At 38.3% G+C, this 25,240-nt stretch overlaps 1 protein-coding gene across 3 annotated transcripts in view; it reads left to right on the top strand.

Moving 5' to 3' along the window:
• Positions 1 to 5,428: 5,428 nt before the first annotated feature.
• CEP120 (centrosomal protein 120) overlaps positions 5,429 to 25,240 on the top strand; it is a 75,090-nt gene continuing 55,278 nt past the window's right edge. Inside the window, exons 1-7 of one of the 3 annotated variants that reach the window (XM_046667962.1) lie at positions 5,429 to 5,566; positions 5,788 to 5,865; positions 9,501 to 9,657; positions 11,280 to 11,394; positions 13,888 to 14,029; positions 20,048 to 20,196; positions 24,984 to 25,181. In XM_046667962.1, the coding sequence (XP_046523918.1) occupies positions 5,817 to 5,865; positions 9,501 to 9,657; positions 11,280 to 11,394; positions 13,888 to 14,029; positions 20,048 to 20,196; positions 24,984 to 25,181 (810 nt within the window). In that variant the 5' untranslated portion in view covers positions 5,429 to 5,566; positions 5,788 to 5,816. Of the gene's footprint in view, positions 5,866 to 9,500; positions 9,658 to 11,277; positions 11,395 to 13,887; positions 14,030 to 20,047; positions 20,197 to 24,983; positions 25,182 to 25,240 lie in introns of those variants that run through there. The other 2 variants (XM_046667961.1, XM_046667963.1) reach the window with 2 other exon arrangements.

Raw genomic sequence — 25,240 nt, forward strand, 5'->3', positions numbered from 1 at the left:
GAGGAAGAAAAATCAACACACGTCAGACATTGCATAATAGGTGAATCAAGGTCCCGCAACGTCATGTAGTGTTTCTTAACGTCACAGTGGTACGGTGGTAGGTCTTTCAGCATCTACCGTCTGTTCTATCCTCTACCCCTAAAATGAAGCCCTCTCGAAAGTCTGCTGCCTCTAGTACACAGGCACTCTATTGATGGCATAGTCTTTCCAAAGGAACACTGAGCAGCATTTTCTGCAGCCCTTTCCCACAGTTCCAGAAGCGTCTTCAGCTCTGTCTGTTCTCTATGGAGCAGGGGGCACTCTCCCACCCTCTACTCTATACATTGCCTCAGAGAGAGCCACCCACCGTGACACACACCATGACAGGGTGGCTCAAAGCTCATCCAGCCTAGAGTAACCCAGTGAAGCTTACGCCACAAAGGAAGGAGTGCAAGAAATGTTGCTCTTCTTTAGACTCTTAAATTCAGCCCCAAACTCCTTCTGCTGGGCGGAAGTTCAATCTCAGTCATCACTGGGGCTCCCTCCTCCACACACAAAGTGTTGTGCAGAGGGTGCTGGGGTTCTTACACCGAGTAAATATTTGGGGAGGCCTTGAAAATTTTTGCCCCTGCTGGTCACTGAGATGCTGTCCTACATCCAAGCCTTCACGGTCTCTTGAAGTCTAGTAAGTTTACTGATTTTGTGTCAAATTAGGGGCATAAGAACCTGTGTCAAGGATGACAAATTGGAGCCTAAAGTCTCACTTCCCTAGGGACTCCACAGGGCGAGTCCCTTTCTGTCCCCTCCTGAAGGTTCTGCCAGGGAGTGGAATGTGGGTCCCCACCACACTCTCCTTCATCCCTCTCCTTTCCCGTTTTAGGCAATCTCTTCTGCCTTCCTTCCTGCTCACTTTCCCTGCCCTTCTGGGATACTCATTATAATCACCTTAATGAATTTAGGCCAAAGGTAACTAACCCACAGCTGGCAGAAGTTTGGGTTTGGCTCCTGCAGTGTTTCTTTTCTTTTTTGTTTTTTAAACTGAAACTAGTTACAGCATTTAAAAATTGTATGAGTTCATGTAAAAATCTATAATTCTAGCTTTTTATGGAAATTTGGAAAATCTGGCTTTTACTGCATGGCAATAACCAACTGGGGCAGAGAAGGGCTGTCCCTTTCCACAGCCATGGAGCTCGGCTTCCGCTCAGGCCCAGCCCGGCCCACTTCACAGTGGCTCCTGGCTGACCTGGAGGAGTGTTTGACTTTGGGAGGCTCTGCTGTAGTCTTCCACAAAAGCCAGGGAGAGGGGCTGTTTGCGGGGATATCACCCCTAAAACACAAATTTAGGCCAAGGCAACGGGGTATAGAGCAGCTGGTTATTTTCGCAGAAGCAGAAAAGGAACAAATCACAAAATAATACCAGAATCTTTCCACAATAAAAATAAAAATAGCTACCACATTCAGAGATTTCATCCCAGCCTAGGCCCTTAAAAGATGCAACGCCATTTAATCCTCACAAAAACCACGTGAGATAAGGACTATTTACCCTGTTTTACCAAGAGGAAAACTGAGGTTCAGAGAAAAGGGACTTAGCTAAGTGACTAAGCTAAAAACACTGTGGAACTTGGAATGCAGGTATATTCTCACTACTGGGCGACATTGTCTCTCCTACCGTAGACATTAGTGGCCTTTATTCAAAGCATTAAAGACACCCAAATTAATTGTCAAGTTTAATGAAATCAGATCCTGGATTGGAAGTCACCTGATCTTGGCACTAAGTAGGTAATAGTTACTACGTCCACTCCCACCCCTCCTTCCAGAATGAGACTATTTTCTAAGCACCTCTTGAAGATCATGCTTTTTACAAATAGCAGTTATTCAATACCCATAATTTATTAGCCCTGGGAGCTTGCCTTAAATTTTACTGAGTGTGCATGTGTGAGTATGCGTGTGTGGTGGGGAGGGGACAGAAAAAGGGAAGGGGCTGAGGAAGTGGGATGCAACTCATGATCCCTCCTGTGGTGGGCCACAGATGTTGTTGAAAAGATCAAAAGTACAGAGGCGTACCACAAGTAAAGCGTTTTTCCCAAATATAAAATAGCTACAGAAAAAGAAAGGCTTAAAATGAGTCAAAGCACTGTGTTTTGTTCTTTTGTGTGTGTGTGTGTGTGTAAATTCATAGAAATAGAAAGCTACCTAATACAATAAGCTCTTAGGCTGACAAACTAATGAATTCAGAATCAAGTATATAATCAAACTCGTCAGTTTGAATTTGCATGTTTATAGTGTAATGAATCTTACATTGTCTAATAGACAAAAATTTTATATTTTATTAGCATTTACTTACGTATTTTGAAACAGTAATTGGTACTTTATAAACTTATAACAAAATTTTCTCTAATGAATTTAAGCTAAAATATGATGATTTATGCCAGAACTGAAGTTACTACTGTTTAGTATTGCATATGAAAGGAAATTAGATTATAGAATAACAGATAAGAAGGCTATAAATGCTGATAGAATTATAATTCCATTTCTAGATGGGAGAGATGGGAAATTTCATGTCATTAATTTTGTACAGTCTGAAAAATAACCATGCCCACTAAGCTGATGACTTTTCAGTAGCTGTGATGAGGTGGTTTTAGAAGTAATAGCGTTGTTTGGGCAGGGGAAATTCCAAGAAAAGGGAACTACGTGAAAATTTTACTACGTGAAAAAGTTTCTTAGTTAATTTTAATGATTTGTCAGATTTTTTTCTGACTTGAGATTATTCTCTGGCATTCAGTGGTGGTTTACAATCTAGATTTTCAGCCCTGCTTGGATATCCTAAAGCAAAACAGCAAGGTGTATTGATGGCAATTCCTGGGTCTTTTACAGTTACTACTTAAGGTCTGAGATTGTTCTCGTAAAAAGATAACAACTAAATAGCATTTACTACATTTAAGTCCTGAACTAAGGAATCATGTATACTAACATTGTATAGGAGAAACTGTAGCTCAAGGAGATAAAATGACTTGGGTAAGGTTACCCAGCATGTAAATGGCAGAGGTAGGTCTCAGACTCTGATCTCCTGGGGTCTTCTTTCCATTGGAGATTGGAGACACTCGGTCTCATTACTCTGACCTCCCTTTGTCCAGACTTTAAGGTTAAATAGCGTTTTACACCACTGATAACCCTGTATTTTGCTTGTTGTTGATTTGTTTGCTAATGTTCTTTGAGTACTGTCAATGTGGATGTATGTACATTAAATACAACATTAGTATTCCATCAACAAAATGTAGACTGTGGTAAACTCTACAGGATACACGACCAGTTTCTTCAAAGAAGAATTTCAAGAAAAAAAAAATAGAGAGTGAGTCCTTATAGGTTAAAAGAGACAGGAGACAGTCCAACCAAACACATTGTGTTTCGGAACTTGTTTGGATCCTGATTTGAACAAACCAACTGAAAAAATTATTAGACAATCAGGGAAATTTGAACAATGTATGTTTAATGGTATTAAGGAATTGTTATTGTTTTTCAGGTAAAATAATGTAATTATGGTGAAGTATCTAATATTTTAAGATATTTTAAAAAAATCTTTGTCTTTTAGAGGTATATATTGAAAGAGATGAATTGACATGATGCTAGGGATTTCCTTCAAATTAATGCAATAGATGAAGAATGATGTAGGGTCGGTGAGCCGAGGAGTCGAAAGAAAGATTTCTTGGACTCTCAAGATCTGGCAGTAGTGCTCTTTTATTTAGAGAATAGTGTGGACTAGGATGGGCACAGGACCCATGGGCAGTCAGGCTGCTGCGTGGGGACAGGGCCCACGGGTAGGAGGAGGTGCTGCTGCTGCCACTTCTGCTGCCATGGGGGCAGGACCCATGGGCAGTCAGAGCTGCTGCTGGCATGGGGAGCTGTTGCTGCCACAGGCGTGGGGACAGGACCCATGGGCAGGCAGAGGTGGTGCTTGGGGACAGGACCCATGGGCAGGCAGAGGTGGTGCTTGGGGACAGGACCCACAGGCAGTCAGAGCTGCTTCTGCTGCAAACACGGGTGGAGAGCAAGGCTAAATTTAAGGCTTAGGTATGTGAGCCATCTCTTTACAAGACAAAGGAAAGAATATGAAAAAAAGTTAAAATGGTATCAGTGCAGGTAGGGTCTGGCTATTGGGTGATCCCATGACTTTTAGATAAGAATCAAACTGGATTAAGTAAAGGTCAGAAGCCATCACCCTAAACCAGTTACATGAGATTGCCAGACAGTAACCAACTTAAATTCTTGCCTACCCCATTAAGAGTTTCTAGGGACAAGGTCATCTCCCTTCTTTCACAAATGCAAATGTCTCTCAAAGGGCAAGCAAATTCCAGTCCTCGGAGCCTGCTTCTCATCTGCAGTTTTTAAAATTAACGAGCCTAAAATCCTCATCAAAGAAGATTGGTTTTTAGTTGGTAATTGTTGATTATCTGGTTACCTGCGGGTTCATCATATTATTCTATCTATTTTTGAATCTGTTTACCATGTTCTACAAAAGATTGCATTGTTCGACGATGAACCCAAAGTAGATAATTACTTCGATTTGTATTGCATAATGTCTTATTTCAGGGAGGTCTCTGAAGGGACCTGAAACGGTCTTAGAAGGAACCTAGTCCAGTCTCCACATACTACTCCTTTTCTTTTGGGTACAAAGCAGGGGTGGGGCTAGGGGTGAGGGGTGGGGATTGTTCTTTCCTCCTCCCCCCCACCTACCCTGCTCAAGGTCCAGTTTCAAACTAGATAGCCTCCAAAAGATTCTTTGTCTTTCCTAAAATAAAGCCTGAAGTTTGGGGGGTAGGAGTGTAAAGGGAAAAATGTCAGTTGACGGCACTGAAATGCCCTGTTAAACTTTTGGTCTTGATTGTGCTAATTACTTTGTTATCAGGGTGTAGAAGAACCTATACCTTTAATTACCCTGTCCGCTTGACAGTGTTTCTACTTTAGTGAAATTTCTAAAGTGCAGGAAATTCTCAGAGACCTTACGTCACCGCCAACAGTTACAGTAATTACCGTATTGACCCTACTTGTTTTCAAAGCGTGGAAACTTGAGGTGCCGCGTGAGGGCAATTTAGGGAGTTCAGACTTAAGTCATTATTTTTATGTGATTTAATTTTTAAGCAGTGTGGACACCGGGACCAGAACGGAGCTAGTTTTTCTCTTTTTTAAATCTCTAGCGACAGGCTACTTCCAGGTTGCCTCTGGGGCACAAAGCAGAGACAGCACCCACACTCCTTAAAAGGGAACTTCAGGAAGCGTTTACTGCAGTAGTGCGCTTGCGCAGTTGCTCCCCAACAAATCGCCCGCCTTCCCCAGTCCGGCTAGCAGGGGGCGCTGTGAGGTAATGGACTAGTCTTCTCCCTACGGCTCTGGAACGTAGCGTAAAAGGGCAGCAGGCGAAGCGGGCTGAGCGGCGTTCTATCCTCGACTGCTCTGATCTCTATCACCCTTTGTCCTCCAGCCTCCCCGGGGCACTGGGCCTGCGGGCCTGGTTGCTAGGCAGAAGCGGGGCGCGGCGGCGGCCGCGGCGGCTGCCTGGGCGTTTGAAAAGCGGCTCCACAGGCGGCAAAAGGTCCTGAGGCGGCGGGCTCGCCTCTACCTCCGGCCGGGCCGAGTGGCCGAGCGGCTTTTGCCTTGAGTCGGGGCTGGTTAAGGGTGGGGGCTGGCGGCCCGGGGCCGGGGACTTGCAGGCTGCGGCGGCGGGCCCGGGCCTCAGAGCCGGGGCCGGGCAGTGGGAGCCCCCGGGAGCCGCGGGCTACCGCAACTCGCCCGGTTCGCTCTTCCCCCCAGCAGACCCCGCCTGCGGGCCGCCGGCCGCGACCATGGTCTCCAAGTCCGACCAGCTCCTCATTGTCGTGTCCATCCTAGAAGGTGAGCGGCCCGGGACTTGCTTTTGCAGCTGCTGCTTCCGGAGTTTTAACAGAGGAGTGTCGGACCGGGGCTTTGTTAACCTTAAGAACCCTGTCATCCTGCTTTTGCAGTCCCCAAAGACTTGTTCAGAGTTGAATGTAGTGAGATCTGTTAGGCAATTGATTTAAAAATCTCTCGGGGGAGTGTGAGAGCTATTAGGGATAGGTGGTATTTAGCGTGATAGCCGTAGCCCCAGAGAATATAGGAAAAAACGATTTCCATCAGAAGCAGCACGTCGATGACTTTTATATACGAGCTGGAAGTGTGCCTGGAAAGCACGTTCTGTTCAGTGGCCTCCGGGTAATACCATTTGTAAGAACTTCGCTTTGACTCCAATAAGTGTTTCCTGCAATTTCAGAAGTAGCGCGGAGGCCTTTCCCTTTACAAGTCCTGAGGGGGAATTTAGAAGACTGGGTGTCAAGAGGGTCTATTATACATGCCTTGAAGTTTGGTTGGTTGAATGAGTGACATCTCTTTGTTGGAGACTCATCGAGTGTCAGACACTGAGATGGGAATGTAAGAATAAAACAGCCCTGGTTCTAAAAGCTAACACATAATTCATCAGGGTGTGGAAGAGGGAATGTCCACCTCTGTCTGGGGGAGCTGGGGAAGGTTTCCCAGAGGAGGTGACATTTATTTAGGTCCTAAAAGATGATTAGGAATTTGTCAGGTCAAAAAAGGAAGGAAGGCATTCTAGGCAAAGGGAGGCACAAAAAGCACTTAAGGTGTGGAAAAGCAAGGTGTGTTCTGCGATTGCTTCAGTTCAGTGCGGTGGGAGAGCAGACTGCAGGAAAGTGGAGGGCACAGGAGGGGAGAGGTGAAGTGAGGGTAGATTGGGATTTACATGAAGCAGGAGGCATCTGAGTGGGCCAGAGGGATGAGTGGCTTTCCCCCCAGCCCCCATGGGAGGTATTTTGTGGAGCTTGGCACTGTTTGGGGGGTGGGAGGGAAGAGGACGTAAACCTGGTTTTTGAGTTTTGGAACAAAAGACTGACGAGAAGCCATAAAGTGTTGGGGCAGTTTTAACTGTTAGGTTACTGATTGTTTAAAGGCTTATGACTGAAATCCTCTTATAGTTTGGTTAATAATAGCTTTTGGACTTGGAGCTGTACCCCATGCTATGACGAAACAGAATTGTGAGGCAGGCACTTTCTCTTTGTAGCGTTCTGTCTCCTTGGAAAGATCAAAATAATGTGCAGGACACAATATGTTGGGATGTAATGTGATATTAAAAAATGATGTGATACGGGCTGTAAACCTAGGTATTGGGGTGGTGGGTGGGGAGATGGCTGAAGTGCCTTGAGTGGTAAGTAAGCGTTCGTTAGGTGAGGATAGAAGAAAGTCATCCCAGGCAGTTAGACAACACAGGCCAGTGTGGGAGTGAGCATGGTGGGTGGAACAGGGAAGAGGTCAGCAAGATGACCAGGGTCGAGGAAGGTGAATATTTTGGAATACTGTAGTAGGAAATAAGCTTGTATAGCTAGAACGCGTAGGCCTCGGAGGTTCTTGAAAGCCAAAGAGTTTAGATTTAATGTTCTAAAAAGTAAGGGGGCAGCGTACAGTGTTCTGAAGTAGGAGAGTGTCTTTTGCAAGTTTAGTTTAGGAGCAGCATGCAGGGAGGAGAAGCTGGAGTCAGGGATGTCAGTTAGGTGTTGCCACAAACATATCTAAAACTAGCGTGTGTCCTCCCTCCAGACTGTCCCTCCTCTTGTGTTTGCATTTCCATCCGCTGTAACCAGGCTGGTGCCTCAAGCCAAGAACCTGGGCCTCATCTGCTTCCTGGGTTCCCTCTCCATCCCCAGCTTCCAAATGGTTACCCAGTGTTGTCGATTTTATGTTTAAAACAATAGTAGGTGCTTCATGTAAACTTTTAAATGAATGAGTTTCCATTATGAGTGCCCTGCTTTGGGGCCCTCATTATCCACCTAATCTATTGTAATAATCATTTCAGGAGTCTGTTTTATAAATGTTTTCTTCTTTTCCAGAAAACATCTACTGTTTACATTATTGTCTGGGGATAATCTTTCTGAAATGCAAATCTAATTTTCTTAAAATCCTTTGGTGCCCTAAAGGATAATGTCTCTGTGCTTTGAATAGCATATATGGCCCTTTATGGTAGACCTCTTGCCTACCAGCCTCGTCTCCCCTCCTGCCATAGGTTCATGTGGTCCCAATCCTTCAGCTGTATTGAGCTGCTTGCAGTTTCTTGACTACATTTCTGGAAATGCTCTTTATTCAAAAGAAAATGATTAGGTTTTTACCATGAGCAAAATTCCAGCTATGTATTGGATTCGAAGGATGAAGAAGACAGGGTTCTGTTCTCAGGATATTCATTGTCTTAGGGACGAGCCGGGCACCTGTTTGTTCCACTACACATCCTCTGTTCTCAGGCTTATTGGAGGTTATAGTTATGATCATCTGACTGAAAATATAGGTTTTTTTGAAATATATGAAATTCATTTGGGGAACCTAGTGATCTTTTAGAGCAGCTGAAAATGAGGTCCAGAGAGAGGCGTCTGTGAGTGCTAATTGGGAGAGCCGTGCCATACCTGGTAAGACTCCTAAATAGGGGCTTTCAAGTAGAGCCTCAGGCTGAAACTCACAGGTTTGCAATCAAGGCCTTTCTGACCAGCTTCCTTCCTAACCCAGTAGCTTGTACCAGAGTGAGTAGCAGCAGGGATGTGTTTACTTAACAGTGGTTAAAACTCCCCTGAGCGAGATCCCCCTCACCAGACCTGTAAACAGGTTGACTGTCAGATTCTTAGTGCTTCTTCCTTAGTTCTTAAGCTTCCTGTTTTCAGTGTTTTAAGTTTGTTTCTTTCCACTAGACCCCCAGTGCCTCAAGGGCAAGTACTCTGTTTTCTTCTTTTTGTGTCCTGTAATCTGACATAATACTTGACTCTGAATATGCCTTCAGTAAACAGTGAACAGTCAGGCAGTACAAATGAAAAGTGATGTGTAGATAGAATATTTTAATATTTCTTGATAATATGCAACAATGTCCTTATGAATAGGATGAATGAATACATGAGTCTATTTCTCTTCTGTAATTTGCAAAGTATTCTTAACTGTGTTAACAGGAAAAGGAAGATGCAGGTAAATTTGTTCTTGCTAGCTTGATTATTTCCCAACTCTCCAAATGACTTAACTGTTCTATATTAAGTACTGGTATAATAATATCTAAAATTAGTGTAATCACATTTTAACTGTTTAATTCTAAATGTTATCGAGATCATTGCTGCTTGAAGTGTGAACCAAGGACAACAGCATTGACATTACCCCTGATCTTGATAGAAATGCAGACTCTCAGGCCCACCTTAGACCTGCTGAAGCAGAATCTACATTTTAAGAGTCCTCAGGTGATTGATGTAGACATTCATGTTTGAGAAGCACTAATTATAAATTATAGCTTTAAATTTGATCCATGTTTCTTATGAGTGTGTATATGAGTATGTGTTAGTGAAGTACTTTATGGAATATATGATAAGTCAACCACTCATAACATAATATCAATTTTTAAATCACATGCTAAATGATCATATTTGATATTTGTACACTTCTGATTAACCTGTATAGTTGTTTTTTTCCTTTTCCAGGTCGCCATTTCCCCAAACGTCCAAAGCATATGCTTGTAGTAGAAGCAAAGTTTGATGGAGAACAGTTGGCTACAGATCCTGTGGACCATACTGACCAGCCAGAATTTGCTACTGAGTTAGCCTGGGAAATTGACAGGAAGGCACTTCATCAGCATAGGTGATTGTTATTTTCAATATGTTCTGCTCTTTTTGGGCTATTATAAGTAAATACATTTGTATCTCTCATTAGATTATAATAATAATATTTGTTGAGTGGTTTTTTAATGTGCCAGGAAATTTTCAAAGTACTTTGCAACAATAATTCATTTAAACATCAGAACAACATTACGAAGGAGGTATTATTATTTCCCCACATTACAAATGAGAAAACTGAGGCCTATGAGGTTAAGTAACGTGCCCTAAGTCAGTCAGCTGGATAGTGGTAGGGCCCAGCCAGTCCAGCTCCAGAGCCTAAGCTTTTAACCACTGCATCTAGCTTTGTTTTTTGCTGATGTCTGAGAGAATAGATATTCTAGAAATGCTATAATGATGCCTACTTAATATTAAACATGTGTTGCAATTCATTGTAATTTCTTTTAATTCATTTATTGTATATTTTACCTGGCTTGCCAAGGATATGTAGAGATATACGTAGTAATTATATGAGAGACTCTTTCTAATTAATTTTACATTTGATTTTAGATATTTAAACATTTTATTAGTATATAAAACAGACAAAGTTATAGCCTCTTATTTATTTCATGAACTCTGATGATCAGAAGCAGGCAAGAAAACTGATACTTTTATTTAAAAAAAGGATTGAAAATCTATTTCCTTCTGGGAAACACATAGTCACTTCAATACTTGCTCTTTTTTAGTACTAAATCAAATAAAAATAAAAAGTTAAACAGAGCAAAGAGAAATTTATTTTCTTCTATTGCTAGATCAGTCCATGGATTTATTTGAGAGGGTATTAAATTCTTAGAGAACATCAAAATTTTTGTTTCCTCTCAATGGCTTCTGGAATATCTGCTTAGATAGGTGCTGATATGAGATATTAGTGCCTGCATTGGTGGTTGTGTTTACAGTTGTGTTAGTGCCAAGTGGTACCACTCTGAATGTTGTAGGCTAAGAAAATAATGCAGATAAATCGAATGTATAAATGATGATTCTGTGCCAGGGCAGGTTTCATAGTCATTCCATTAGATAGAAGTGGTGGCAAAATTGAATCAACTTACTGTTATGAGCCAGTCTAGTGGTTCCAGACTCAAGAGAACCCATGATAATGCAGTCAAGGTCATGCTTACAGAATATTGTCATGTATTACATTAAATTATTGTTAATTTAATTTTAATAGTTTATGGTATTTAATTCCTAAGTTTATTTCATTTTTTTAGTAACAAAGGTGTGAGCATATATGTGTATTTGTAGTTTTATGAGTGTGACACAGTATTAGAAAAACAATTTAAAGTCAACCTTGAATATTCGTGGTAATTTTTGACTTTAAAAGAGTTCTGTACATTACAGAAGCTTGAGAAACATTCACCTAGATTATAGCTTCTTAGATGAGAGAGACTAAGATTTTTGACTTGTTTTACTTAGTTGGTATGTAGATAAGTAGATGTAATTAATAGTTGATGCCAGTTGAAGAGTTTTTCAGGAAAAATAGACTAGTATAGGTTATCCTACAAAATTATCATTGTGTTGGTAGTAGTAGGCAGCTTTTTCAAGGCTAATAGAAAGTCAGTTCAATAGTAAGCAAAAGCTATTTTATTTATCACATAAATTGTTATGTTACAGGCTACAGCGTACTCCTATCAAACTCCAGTGTTTTGCCTTGGATCCTTTATCTTCAGCTAAGGAAACTATAGGTTACATTGTTCTAGACTTAAGAACTGCTCAAGAAACAAAGCAGGTACTGCCCTTTTGATGTTTTGTTACTGATTATGTTAGACAGTTGATTGTTTTCAAAAGGTATCAGATTGATGGAAAGGACATCGGATACTGGACCTGACAGATCATGGGTTTGAGCCAATATGACAGTTCTTATGTTTTAGTTTATGAATTTGATTTAGAAAGTCCTGCCTTTTTGGTCATTCCTTTGACCTAGAACTATCTTTCTCAAGGAAACTTCTCTCTGAGCTCAAATCCATGTTCAGGTTGCTGTTACTGCAAGCTTAACATGTGCAACTGCTTTCATAGGTAATCCTCTTCAGGCGTTCCTTGCTTCAGTGAATGGTCACCACTCTTCTTCCAGTTATGTAAACTAGAAATACAGAAGTCTGCCTCGACACCTCTCTTTTCAAGCCTCTATAACCACTCTTTCCAGTTGAATTTCCCCTCCTGAACCATCTACTGTTCTGCACTTTTGCTGCTGCCATCCCAGCCTAAGCTGCCATCATTTTTTACCGTGGCTATCAGAAGACATTCTAATTGATTTCCCTACTACCCGCTCTTTGCATTCCTTGTGTACTAGTCAGAGTAAGTGAACTTATTGAAACACACTTATGTGAACAGTACCCCATACAAACAAAGGAAAAAAAAAAGAATTCAAGGTTTTGATTCCTGTGTTAGTGCCTTTTGTTATTGAAAATGTTTCTTCTTATGTCTTTTTAAGTATCTTCTGATTTTTTGTATATTATTGACTTTAGAAATGTTTACTTTCAGTTTTTCTTAATGACTTTGCTTTGTCTCAACTTTCTTAAGAAAATAAAGTAAAAACATTCTTGTATTAAAGTTCTCTATTCTTGATTTGAATCTTAAATTAGAATTCTATGAAGAGAATGTATCTGTTACTAATGTTTTTGCTGCTGATAGCAGTGATATTTGCAAATGAGCCAGTCAGCCTGGCCCAAATTTGGAGTCATTCAAAAGAAACTGAAATTTTAGTTGCTTTGCAAGAGGACTCGTTTCTCCTCTGTCCTTGGGTACTCATCACCTCTCTGCCCCTACGTCCTGAAAAACCTTTTCTTCTTTGGTCTTAGACCCTCAACCAAGAGCCATGACTGCCCCTGACGTTTCTCTTAGCGGCCTCTCTGCTGCAACTTGCATGAGTCTGTAAGACACTTCTGGAGTCACAGAGAAGGCAGATCCTCTTAGGAGGGGGATAACTGAGAGGAGATCACACCTCTAAAGGCTCTCGGCCTTCCTTTTCCCTTGTCTCGTCCTTCAGGACAGTTCGTCATCATATTTGTGAGCAAAGTTAAGGAGAAATCTTTCCAAATTACATTAGTTTTAAGAAAACTAAATGTTGTCTTGCTTATTCCCTTCTGTTTGCCATCAGAAATATTTGAAGTTGGCCAGTAGAATATTTGAAGTTGGCAATAAATTGATTTTCTGTAAATAAACATTAGAGAAAAACCTAGCTTTATTTTTCTGAGTTACATAACAGAAAAATATATATTCAGAAAAATATATCATCTGTTACATATGAAAAATATATCATAAATTGTGCAGGTAGCTAAAAATCTTTTTTTCAGGCTTATACTTAAAATTAGAAGATATTTCTCATAAGAAATGCAGCAACAAACTATATTATGAATTTTTGCCTTTTAAAAAAACTTGGTTTGGATTTTTCTTTTAAACCTATGGCCTAGTTAAGCCTATTTTACTTATCAAACATAACTTGAATATAAAACAGCAGGTTTTTGGTTTGGGTCAGTATAGGTACCAGTTCCCTGCCTTTGTATAGCAGTGGTCAGAGTAAGAAGGCTGTTTCCAGGTGTTGAAATGGTGCCTCTGCAGTAATGATACATGTGGTCCTGGGCCAGGAGATTTTGCAAACTGCTTTGGGTACTAGAATTTCTGAGGTTACTTTGGGGGGGATATTCAGGTAATTTAGGATACTTCATTCTGTGAGAAAGCCTTTATATTTCAATATCAGTCAAATCTTGGTTCATAACCCAAAACTCTACCATTAGGCCTTTACTTTAATATTTTTATTAACACTAAACTTTTCTTTTCCTTATTTCACATAAACAGAACAAAACAAATGTGGCAGGCAGAAAAGGTATAACAGAAAAAGTGAAAAATTAGGGGTTAAGGCAGTGGAAAATTGTTAGTCTTTTATTGCTTAAGGGATGAAGTGAGATTAGGGACATAAGAATAAAGATGGAGAGAAATATATTGTGTTTTCTTCTCTTTAATATAGTACCTGTTGAAACATAGCAATAGAAGCAAGGAAGACAGTCTGAACTTCTGCTGAATTTTCTCAAGAGGAAATTCACTTAGCTTCTTAAGCAGGATTAATTTCTTTTGAGGGAAACGTGAAAAAAAATATTTTAAAAGAGAAGAAAGTACTCAGAAACTACAGGAAATATATTTAGAACCTTATAGAACATTCCCCACTGTGTATTTCTTATTAACTGTTAAGGTGTTTTGTTTTTTTTGTTTTGCTGTTATTCTCTAGGCACCAAAATGGTACCAGTTGCTGAGTAATAAATACTCCAAGTTCAAGTCTGAGATACAGATAAGCATTGCTTTGGAAACAGATACAAAAGCACCAGTGGATAGTTTTAAAGCAAAGGGAGCCCCTCCTCGAGATGGAAAAGGTTTGTGTGTCATCTCTGAGAATATTCTCTGAGAAGCCATATCTGGACTAGAGCTTTAGGAAGCTGGTGGGTTTATAAGGAGGTATATGCCGGGGTATAAACTGATCTTACTCCAGTGCATCTGGCAAATATGACATTGTTGCACACGCAACATTTGTTGCTCTTAGCTCTTGTTTACAAAACTAAGAAATAGGGAAAGATTTTATTTTCTTTATTTGATATATAACAGAACAAAGTAGAAATTTGTATTGTTTTTCAAATTTGCTGCTTAGGAAAATTTTCTTCTAGGGTGAGTGCAGGAAAACCAAAAATGATTATGATGTTCTCTCTTAACTGTAGTTTAACAAAACCTTCATATTTTTCTTTTTTTTTTAATTAATAAACTTTATTTTTTTGAACAGTTTTAGGTTCACAGCAAAATTGAGTGCAAAGTGCAGTGTTCCCACATACGCTTTTCCACCACACACACAACCTCTCCCACTGTCAACATCCCTCACCAGAGTGGAACGTTTGTTAAAATTGATGAACCTACATTGACACATCATTAGCACCCAAAGTCCGTAGTTTATATTAGGGTTCATTCTTGGTGTTGTACATTCTGTAGGTTTTAACTAATTTGTAATGACATATATCCATGATTGTATATCTACAGAATAATTTCACTGCTATAAAAGTCCTCTGCGCTCTGTTTGTTCATCCCTCCCTCCCCCTAACCATTGGCAACCACTGATCTTTTTACTGTCTCCATGGTTTTGTCTTTTCCAGGATGTCACGTTGTTGGAATCACACAGTATATAGCTTTTTCAGATTGGCTTCTTTCACTTAGTAATATCCACTTAAGGTTCTTCCATGTCTTTTCATGGCTACATAGCTCATTTCTTTTTAGCAGTGAATAATATTCCATTGTCTGGATGTACCACAGTTTATTTATCTATTCACCAAGGACATGCCAAGTTTTGGCAATTAGGAATAAAGCTGTTATAAACATCCCTGTGCATTTTTTTGTGTGGACATATTTTCGGTGTGTTTGGGTAAATACCAAGGAGCATGATTACTGGATCATATAGTAAGAATGTGTTTAGTTTTATTAGAAACTGCCAAACTGACTTCCAAAGTGGGTGTACCGTTTTGCATTCCCACCAGCAATAAATGAGAGTTCCTGTGGCTTTACTTCCTTGCTGGCATTTGATGTTGTCAGTGTTTGGGATTTTGGCCATTCTGAGAGATGTATAGTGGTATCTCGTTGTTTTAATTTGCAATTCCCTAATGATATATGATGTTAACATCTTTTCATATATGTTTACTTACTACCTGTATATCTTCTCTGGTGAGCTGTCTGTTCAGATCTTTTGCCCATTTTTTAATTGGTCAATTGTCTTGTTATTGTTCCATTTTAAAAGACTTGTTCATATATTTTGGATAACAGTCCTTTATCAGATGTGCCTTTTACAAATATTTTTTCTCAGTTTGTGACTTGTCTTCTCATTCTCTTGATGTTGTCTTTAGTAGAGAGGAACTTTTTAAAATTTTAATGAAGTCCAGCTCATCAATTCTTTTATGGATCATGCCTTTGGTATTGTATCTAACAAGTCGTCACCATACCCAGGGTCATCTGGGTTTCTCCTGTGTTATCTTCTAGCAGTTTTATAGGTTTGTGTTTTCCACTTAGGTCTATGATCCATTTTGAGTTACTTTTTGTGAAGGCTGTAAGGTCTGTGTCTATATTCTTGGTTTTTTTTTTTTTGGTGAGGAAGATTGGCCCTGGGCTAAGATCTGTCGCCAATCTTCCTCTTTTTGCTTGAGAGAGATTGTCACTGAGCTAACATCTGTGCCAGTCTTCCTCTATTTTGTATGTGGGAGGCCTCCACAGCACGGCTTGATGAGCAGTGTGTAGGTCTGCGCCCAGGAACCAAACCCGCAGACCTCAGGCCACTGAAGCAGAGCATGCGAACTTAACCACTATGCCACTGGGCCAGCCTCTAGATTCATTTTTTTTTTTTAACATGTGGATGTCCATTTGTTCCACCACCATTTGTTGAGAAGACTACCTTTGCTCCATTGTATTGTCTTTTCTCCTTTGTCAAAGAATGGTTGACTGTATATATGTGGGTCTATTTCTGGGCTCTCTATTCTGTTCCATTGATCTATGTGTCTCTTTTTTCACCAGTACTACACTGTCTTGATTACTGTATCTTTATAGTAAATCTTGAAGTTGAATAGTAACAGTCCTCCAACCTTGTTCTTCTTCTTCAATGTAGAGTTGGCTATCCTGGGTCTTTTGCTTCTCTGTGTAATCTTTAGAATCATTCTGTTGGTATCCACAGACTAGCTTGCTGGGCTTTTGATTGCATTGAATCTATAGATCAAGTTAGGAAGAACTGACATCTTGACATACTGAGTTGTCTAAGCCATGAGCAGGGAATATCTCTCCATTTATTTAGTTCTTCTTTGATTTTGTTCATCAGAGTTTTGTGGTTTTCCTCAAATAGATCTTATACATATTTTGTTAGATTTATTCCTAAGAATTTAACTGTTTTGGGTACTGATGTAAATGGTATTTTTTTTTTAAATTTCAAATTCTACTTGTTCATTACTGGTATTTAGGAAAGTGATTGGCTATTGTATATTAACCTTGTATCCTGCTACCTTGCAATAATCACATTATTAGTTTCAGGAGTTTTTTGGTTGAATTTTTCCATAGATGGATAGTCTACCATAGTTATGTCATCTGCAAACAGACAATTTTACATCTTCCTTCCCAAACTGCATGCCTTTCTTTCCTTTACTTTGTGTTACTGTGTAGCTAGGACTTCTAGTATGATATTGAAAAGCACTGGTGAAAGGAGACATCCTTGCCTTGTTCCTGATCTTAGTGAGAAAGCTGCTCACCATTAAGTGTGATGTTAGCTGTAAGTTTTTTGTAGATGTTTTTTATCAAGTTGAGGGAGTTGCTCTATTTCTTGTTTGCTGAGTTTTCGATCGTGAATGGGGGTTGGATTTTGTCAATGTTTTTTCGGCATCTATTGATATGATCATGTGATTTTTCTTCTTTAGCCTGTTGATGTGGTGGATTACATTAATGGATTTTCGAATGTTTAACCAGCCTTGCTCACCTGGGATAAATCTCATTTCATCATGCTGTATGGTTCTTTTTATACATTATTGGATTTGATTGGCTAGTGTTTTGTTGAGGATTTTTGTGTCTATGTTCATGAGAGATACTGATCTGTTGTTTTCCTCTCTTGTAGTGTTTTTGTCTGGTTTTCATATTAGGGTAATGCTGGCCTCATAGAACGAGTTAGGACGTTATTACCTCTGCTTCTATTCTGAAGAAGATTGTAGAGAATTGGTATAATTTCTTCCTTGAGTGTTTGGTAGAATTTACCAGTTAACCCAACTGGGTCGAGTATTTTCTGTTTTGTAAAGTTATTATTGATTCAATTTCATTAAATGATACAGGCCTATTCAGATGGTTTCTTCTTGTATGAGTTTTATGTGTCTTTCAAAGGAATTGGTCCGTTTCATCTAGGTTATCAAATTTGTGGGCATACAATTGTTCATAATATTCCTTTATTTTCCTTTTAATGTCCATGGGATCTGGAGCAATGTTCCCTCTTTCATTTCTGATAGTAGTAATTTGTGTCCTCTCTCTTTTTCTCTTAGTTAGGCTGGCTGGATGCTTGTTGATTTTATTCCTCTTTCCAGAGAGCCAGCTCTTGATTTCTTTGATTTTCTCCATTGATTTTCTGTTTTCAGTTTCACTGATCTCTGCTGTAGTTTTTATTTCTCTTCTCTGCTTGCTTTGAATTTAATTTGCCCCTATTTTTCTATTTTCCTGAAATGGAAGCTTAGATTATTGATTTCTTTTTTGCCTTTTAGTGTGCCTTGTAATTTTTTGTTGAAAGGTAGACATGATATACTGGATAAAAGGAAAATAGGCCTTTAGTAATATAGTGGTAAGGTGTGGGCGGAGGGGAAGCGTTTTTTAGTCCTATGATTAGGTCTCAGTCTTTCAGTGAGCTTGTGCCCCTGAACTGTTTGGATTGGTCTGATATTAGATTGATTATATTATATTTGATTAGGTTATACGTCTTTGGCAGGAATGTCACACAAGTGATGCTCTGTTCTTCTCATTGCATCTTACCAGGTGGTGTACAATTTTGATTTTTCTCATTACTGATGATGTTCACTTTGATTACTTGATTAAGGTGGTGTGTGTGTGTGTTCTCAGCTATAAACTTACTCTTGTTTTCCTTTATAATTAATAAATTTATTGTGAGGCAGAATTAGAAAAATGTGAAAACATTGATTCCTCGTTAAACCTTCAATTTATTCATTTATTTATATTATATAGGTATGGACCTATAGTTTTCTCTTTTTATTTAGTGGGTTACAACCTTGAGCTATCATTATTTGTCTCAGAGTTGGGCATTGGGAGCCTCTTCAAGCTTCTTTTGTTTCCTTTTGACTGTCTCTATAATTCTTTGAGCTTTTTCTTGTTTCCTTCTACAAAAAGATGGTTCAGGCTCATCTTATACTTTCCCTGTCTCGGCCCTGGATTCAGCCATTTCTTTAAGGAGCCCTGCTTCCTTTTAGTGAAAAATGATGTTTAGAAGTCAAGATCCAAGTGCTAGGTATGTCCATTGCTGTTCCTGCTTCCAGGCCCTTTCAGTGGAAAAAGTTAGGGAATTTGTGCATGTATGTATACATACACACAGATATGTGTACATTTACATGGATATATACACACACACACAGGTATATATACCTATACACCTTTATATTTCTGTTTGTCACTACATACATTGAACAGCATGCCTTCACATTGACACCTTCAATCCTTCCAATCCTACACCACAAGATTTATCCTAGTGTTCCTCCTTTCCATACTTGTGGCTACCTGACAGTGAGACAGCTGTCATAGTTATTATTTTGACTTCTAAGCTCTATTGACCTTACTATTTAATGGCTGCCTTATTAAAGTATTTGTCAGATACTGTGCTAAGTGCTTTACTTTCATTATTTAATTTGATCTTCTCATTAACACTATAAAAGCTTTGCAGAAGAAAAAATGGAGACTAAAGGAGACCATATAGTTTGGTCATACAACTAGTAAAAGGCAGAACGGGGATTGGAACCTTGGTCAGTGTGACTCTAGTGTCTGTACTTATAACTATTATAATATTTTAGTCAGTGCTGCAGTAAACATATTTCTTCAGGATTAACTGCAGGAAGGATTGCTTGTTTATAGAATATGCATATATAAAATTTTGATAAGCCCTGATTTATTACCCTCCAGAAAGTCTATACCTACCAACATGGAGAGTGCCCACTTTCCTGCGTTCTCCCTAATACTGAATGTGGTCTATTATTTTAGTTGTGTGTAGTTTTGATTTTTTCCTTAATTTGAAAAACCCTTGTCTCTCTACAGTTTCTTCATTCCAAAACCTATTTGATTATATCAGTTCCCTTCCCAAATTATTTCGTGATTTTCTCTTATTGTTAGAAAACTATCCGAATATTTTCAACATGGTGTTCAAGAAGGCCCTTTATGATATGCCCTCTGCCTCGCCTCGTTCTATCAGTCCTTGCTCTGTGATCCAGCACACCACACCTATTTCAGTTCCCTAACCACATGCTTTTTCTTTCTTCTGAGTCTTTGTACATATTTTTCCTTCTGCCTAGAACACTCTTTTTCACTCAGTCTTTTTCTCTTTTTAGCTGAATTTTGCTTGTTTTTCAGTTTCTAGTTTAGATTCACTTCTTTCAGGAAACCTGATGCCTTCTCTATGTGGTTTATTAAATTGAAGTTGTAAAAATGTTATCTTATTTCAAAACATGGCTTTTATGTGCAGAAAGAAAATGGTGATTATATAAAGTTTCTTTGGAGAATGTGTGAGATATTAACTGTATCCATGAAAACTGCCAAGCAAATTAAAAAGTATAACCAGCTTTCAAAATCTTATAACGGTTTATGGCAAACTGCAATGTAGTTTAATTGTATTTTTCTCTGTAAAGTACCTGCCAGCCTCTCTGGACTTGATCCCAAGGACGTTGTGGCAGTGCTGAATGAGGAGGAAGGCTACCATCAGATCGGACCAGCAGAGTATTGTACTGACTACTTCATTATGTCAGTGACCATAGCATTCGCCACCCAGCTGGAGCAGGTGAGACTTTCCCTCAGGTTAGTGATTCATGAAGAACCTGCAAACATTTTATTTTTTAAGTCTGCCTTTTAGGTATTAAAATAAGATTTGCAAGTGGACTTTTTTTACTTTTTAAAAATAATTTAGAAGAATGTTTTCTTTCATGTCAGAAAGCAGTTTTGCTTTAGGAAAATAATAAATTGGAATGATCTTGGTAGTAAGAGAGTAAATCTCTCAGGATTTAGAAGAAAGACCATCATTAATTGTACTAGGTGGCTTTGTAAGGACTGATATGAAGGGATTTTTTTCAAAGCATTGAGTAATTTACTTTTAGGAGAAATATGCAGTGTTGGGAACACTTTGTTTCAGTCATACCTTAATAGCTGTCAGATCTAGGATTAGATTTTACCTTATTTACAAACTGACAGCTTAGCCTGTTACTGTTTCTTGCATGCAGCCAGAAGACGGAAGATTCTTGGGTCAGGGACAAAGGACTGTGTAACTCTCAGCACAGCAAGAAACATGAATATCAGTATATTTCCTTCAGTTTCCCTTATCCCAAGTCCCATGGGGGTGACACAGAGGGGCCCGGGTGGTTGCCCGACACATGTTGGGTTTGTGTCAAGCTGAGGAACACACAACTTGGGGAATACACCACTTATATTGTAATAAGTCTTGATCTTTGTCTGGAAAGACATGTTACCTTATCTCTTAGGCTTACCAGGTGCATTAACAAGCCTGGAAATGGCCTGGGTGAGAGTGGTTAGGGCCTCACAGTCTTGGCACACTCAGCAAGAATGTGAGGGATGCTCAGGGCCCATGGCAGATTGCCTTTTCCCAAGAATGGCTCAACACAAAATTAGCTGTTATTTCATTGTCCTTTTCAGGATCAAGTCCAGTTTTCTCGATATTATGTTGGTCTATAGCAACTAAAATTAATTAATATTTTCAAAAATAGGGAATATGACTTGTGACTCTAAAATTTTTATCAGACTATCCACTTTCTTAGGGGTACAAAATTCCCACATAGTCTACATTCACAAGTGAAATATGAGTTAGTGCCCACATATTTGTTTGACTGCTAAGACTTAAGTAAAGATTTTTCTCAGGAAATATGTTTCACTTTGTTACACTAAATTCATGCCCACTATAAAAATCACTTTTTATGTATGTATTCTTTGAGGTTTACTCTTTCTCTCTTAATTTGGTACTGTCATTTCCTCGTTGACACTTTATATATGTGCTTTTGTCTTTTTCCATCAATTTCCTTACTTCTGTCCATAAAGCTCTGCTAGTGGATTGCTTTACTTAATACACCACTCTAGTTGGGGGGAAAGGCAGATGTCCACTGTCTTTTCATTAACCACATCAGAACACACATTAGATAATGAGTCTACTGTATTTTTACTGTTATTAAATATCTGCAAAGCATTTTAAATTGCCACTCTATTTTTAGTATTTTTCAACTCCGTAAGGAGGCATAATTGTTAATATTTATAAATCACTTACTGTATTACGTTCTGTGAAACAGGCATTATACTAACTACTTTGCATATGTTGCATTTAATCTTACACAACTTCAGGGGATTGTTATTTGCATTTTTGAGATGAGGAAACTGAGTCTTAGGAAGGTTTTACAGCTAGTAAATAGCCTACGTATTTCTGGCCATATGCCACTTTCCACATTCTGTTGTCTCCATATTATGCTCTCTTGCCTTTTATGGGGTTTTGGAGTAAGGTGGATTTCAGCTGGATTCTCATTCTCACTACTTACTGGCTCCTTTAGCTTAGGCAACTTACTAAACCTTTCTGAGACTGGAATTTTCTCAGTTGTGTAGTGGTGATACTACCAGTTTTGCAAATGTGCATGGGGAATGAAATAATACTAAGAAAGGGCCTAGCATGTAGTTTATATGTGCAAAGCTATATTTGTATGTATGGTAAAAGCTTGTTGTGGGATATTGACTTATTGAATTCACAACTAAAACTAATACAGTTCTTGGTAATACTAGCTGACTTACTGGGACAAATCACTCAGTTTAATTTATGTGTGACTTATCTCAGATTTATGTCTGGCAAGCTATTTGCTATCTCCATTAAAAATAAAGTCAAATAAGTTCCTCAAAACATTAAACAGAATTACCATAGGACCCAACAATTTCACTCCTAGGTATATATCAAAAGAATTGAAAACAAGTGTTCACATAAAAACTTGTATGCAAATGTTCACAGCAGCACTGTTCACAATATACAAAAGGTAGAAACAACCCCCAAATGTCCATTGATGGATGAATGGATAAACAAAATTTATATAGATGCAATGGAATATTATTTAACTGTGAAAGCAATGAAGTACTGATAAGGCTACAACGGGGATGAATGTTGAAAATATGCTGAGTGAAAGAAGCCAGACACAAAAGGCCACATATTGTGTGATTCCATTTATAGAAAATATCCAGAGTAGACAAATTTGTAGAGACAAAAAGCAGATTTATGGTGTCCAGGGGCTGGAGAAAGCAAGGAATGGAGAGTGACTGCTTCACAGTTATGGTGCTGGTGTTTGGGGTGATGAAAAAGTTCTGGAACTAGATAGTGGTGAAGGTTGCACAACATTGTGAATGTACTTAATGTTACTGAATTGTAGACTTTTTAATGATTAAAATGATAATTTTTCTGTTATGTGTATTTTGTAATAATTTAAAAAAATACACAAAATTAGGCGCAATAGTTTATTCATCTCTTGATATTACTTAATATTTCTTGTTTGCTTTTTTCATTCTTTACAGACAAGCCAAGGATTTTAAAAATTAGCCATTTAGTTTTTTCGTTTCAAGCTAGTTAAAGGCAATGTCAGAAAGCATCTAGCAATAAATAAACTAACACATACGTTTTCAGATGCAAATCAGTGACTTAGAATATGATGCTATAAACTTATAATAGAATGGAGGAATGAGTTTGGAGTACAAAGACTGAATGGTGATAATCTTGCTTCCTTTTCTTAAATATTGGAAGTTAAGGGTAAAAAAACACATAGTTTTTAAAGCCAAGGATAATAAAGAATTTTTAAAAGAATCTCTTTCTCTTAGTGGGAATTACTTAGAATAAATGTATTATGAAATATATAATTTAATTCTTTTTTTCTTAAATTTTTTATTGTTTTCTGATTATGGAAGAAGTTAAAAGAAAATGAAAGTCTCTTCTAATAAAACTCAGAAATAATCACTGTTAAGGGTAGTATATTTTTTCCTGATTTTCCCATTCACATAACAACAGCCGACTATGTACTAGGCAGTTGTAGAATTGGACATGTATTATCTCTTTTAATCCTTCCAACAACCCTAAAAGAAATGGAGGTACAGAGTTATTAAGTAATTTGTCCAAGGTTTCACAGCAAGCCATTGATGGAACCAGGGTTAGTGGTTGGAGCTTACTCCAGAATTTGTGCTCTTAACAACTGTAAGTGTATACATGCTCCCTCCCAATATATATAAGTTTACATGATTAAAATCTTCTCAATTAAACAAATACATTTTAAAGTATAGGATTAAAGTAATAACTTACTTTATATATAACACTATGCTTTGTATGAAATAACAGATAACTATTATTTACTCTGTGCTGTTTTACTTAAACTTTACATAAAATAATAACTATTGAAATTTACTATGTGCTCAGTACTGGGCTATTTTGATCTAAGTGGTTAGTCCTTTTATTTTCATACACTATAAAAACTTTTTTTTACCTAACAATATGTCTTAAATAACTTTCATGTCAGTATATCATTATTTAGCCTCCATACTGTATGATAACTATAATATACTTAAGCCATTTCCTATTGATAAACACGCCAGTTGTTTATAATTTATTGTTATTTTTAACAACATGGTAGCAAACATTAAGGATCTATTAGAAGATGTTTTATTTTATATTTTTTGGGACAAGAATCCTATGTCTTCATCATACGTGGCCATGAAACTACCAACTTTGAGAAGTAACACTCCTAGTACAGAAGGTATCCTTTTGCAACTGTTAATTTATAGGTCTCCAAATTTTGACAGAGAAGCTAAAAAGCTTTTTTATCAAAAGGCCTGGACTAAGATATTATATTAAATAGCCTGGATTAAGATTTTTTGAAAACCTTCTCTCATTTATGAAGAGGATGGCAAAGTAAGGATAAGATGAAATAAGGTATGTGGAAATAAGGAAAGCTCAGTTTAAAATATTTGACCACTTTTTTCTAAAAGAACTTTCACGTATTCATTCATGGACCAGTTGAATGAAATGTAAACTCTAAAATAACAAATCTGTAAAAATATTTTAGTCTCTCTGTACTTTTCTAAGATAAACCTTTAAAAATTAATCAAACTAGTAATTTGGCAGAGATTTAGAAATTTCGAATGATTAATTTTAAGACTTGAAATGAAAAATTATCAACATTTTAGCAAATGTTTCTGGAGTTCGTCAGACATTTATAAGCATGTTTAGTAGTTTACAAAGTAGTAACTCTTGGGCCGACCCCGTGGCCGAGTGGTTAAGTTCATGCGCTCTGCTTTGGCAGCCCAGGGTTTCGCCATTTCGGATCCTGGGTGCAGACCTAGCATTGCTTGTCAGGCCATGCTGAGGCAGCACCTCACATAGTAGAACTGGAAGGACCTGCAAGTAGATTATACAGCTATGTACGGGGGGTTTTGGGGAGAAGAAGAAAAAGAAAGATTGGCAACATGTTAGCTCAGGGCCTATCTTAAAAAAAAAAAGATTTATGTAAACAAAACAAAGTAATACTCGTTTCTTTTTCCTTAAATGTTCAGTTAATTCCATGTACCATGAAACTTCCAGAAAGACAGCCTGAGTTTTTCTTTTACTATTCTTTACTGGGAAATGACGTTACAAATGAACCCTTCAATGATTTGATCAACCCGAACTTTGAGCCGGAGAGAGCATCTGTTCGAATCCGTAGCAGTATAGAAATTCTTCGTGTTTACTTGGCTCTTCAGTCTAAACTACAAGTAAGTACTGCAGAAAGTTGTTTTTTATTAGAGATGATTTTTTTAAGCATTAGAGAGTA

Source organism: Equus quagga, chromosome 7, assembly GCF_021613505.1.
Source record: "Equus quagga isolate Etosha38 chromosome 7, UCLA_HA_Equagga_1.0, whole genome shotgun sequence".
Classification (NCBI taxonomy): Eukaryota; Metazoa; Chordata; class Mammalia; order Perissodactyla; family Equidae; genus Equus; species Equus quagga.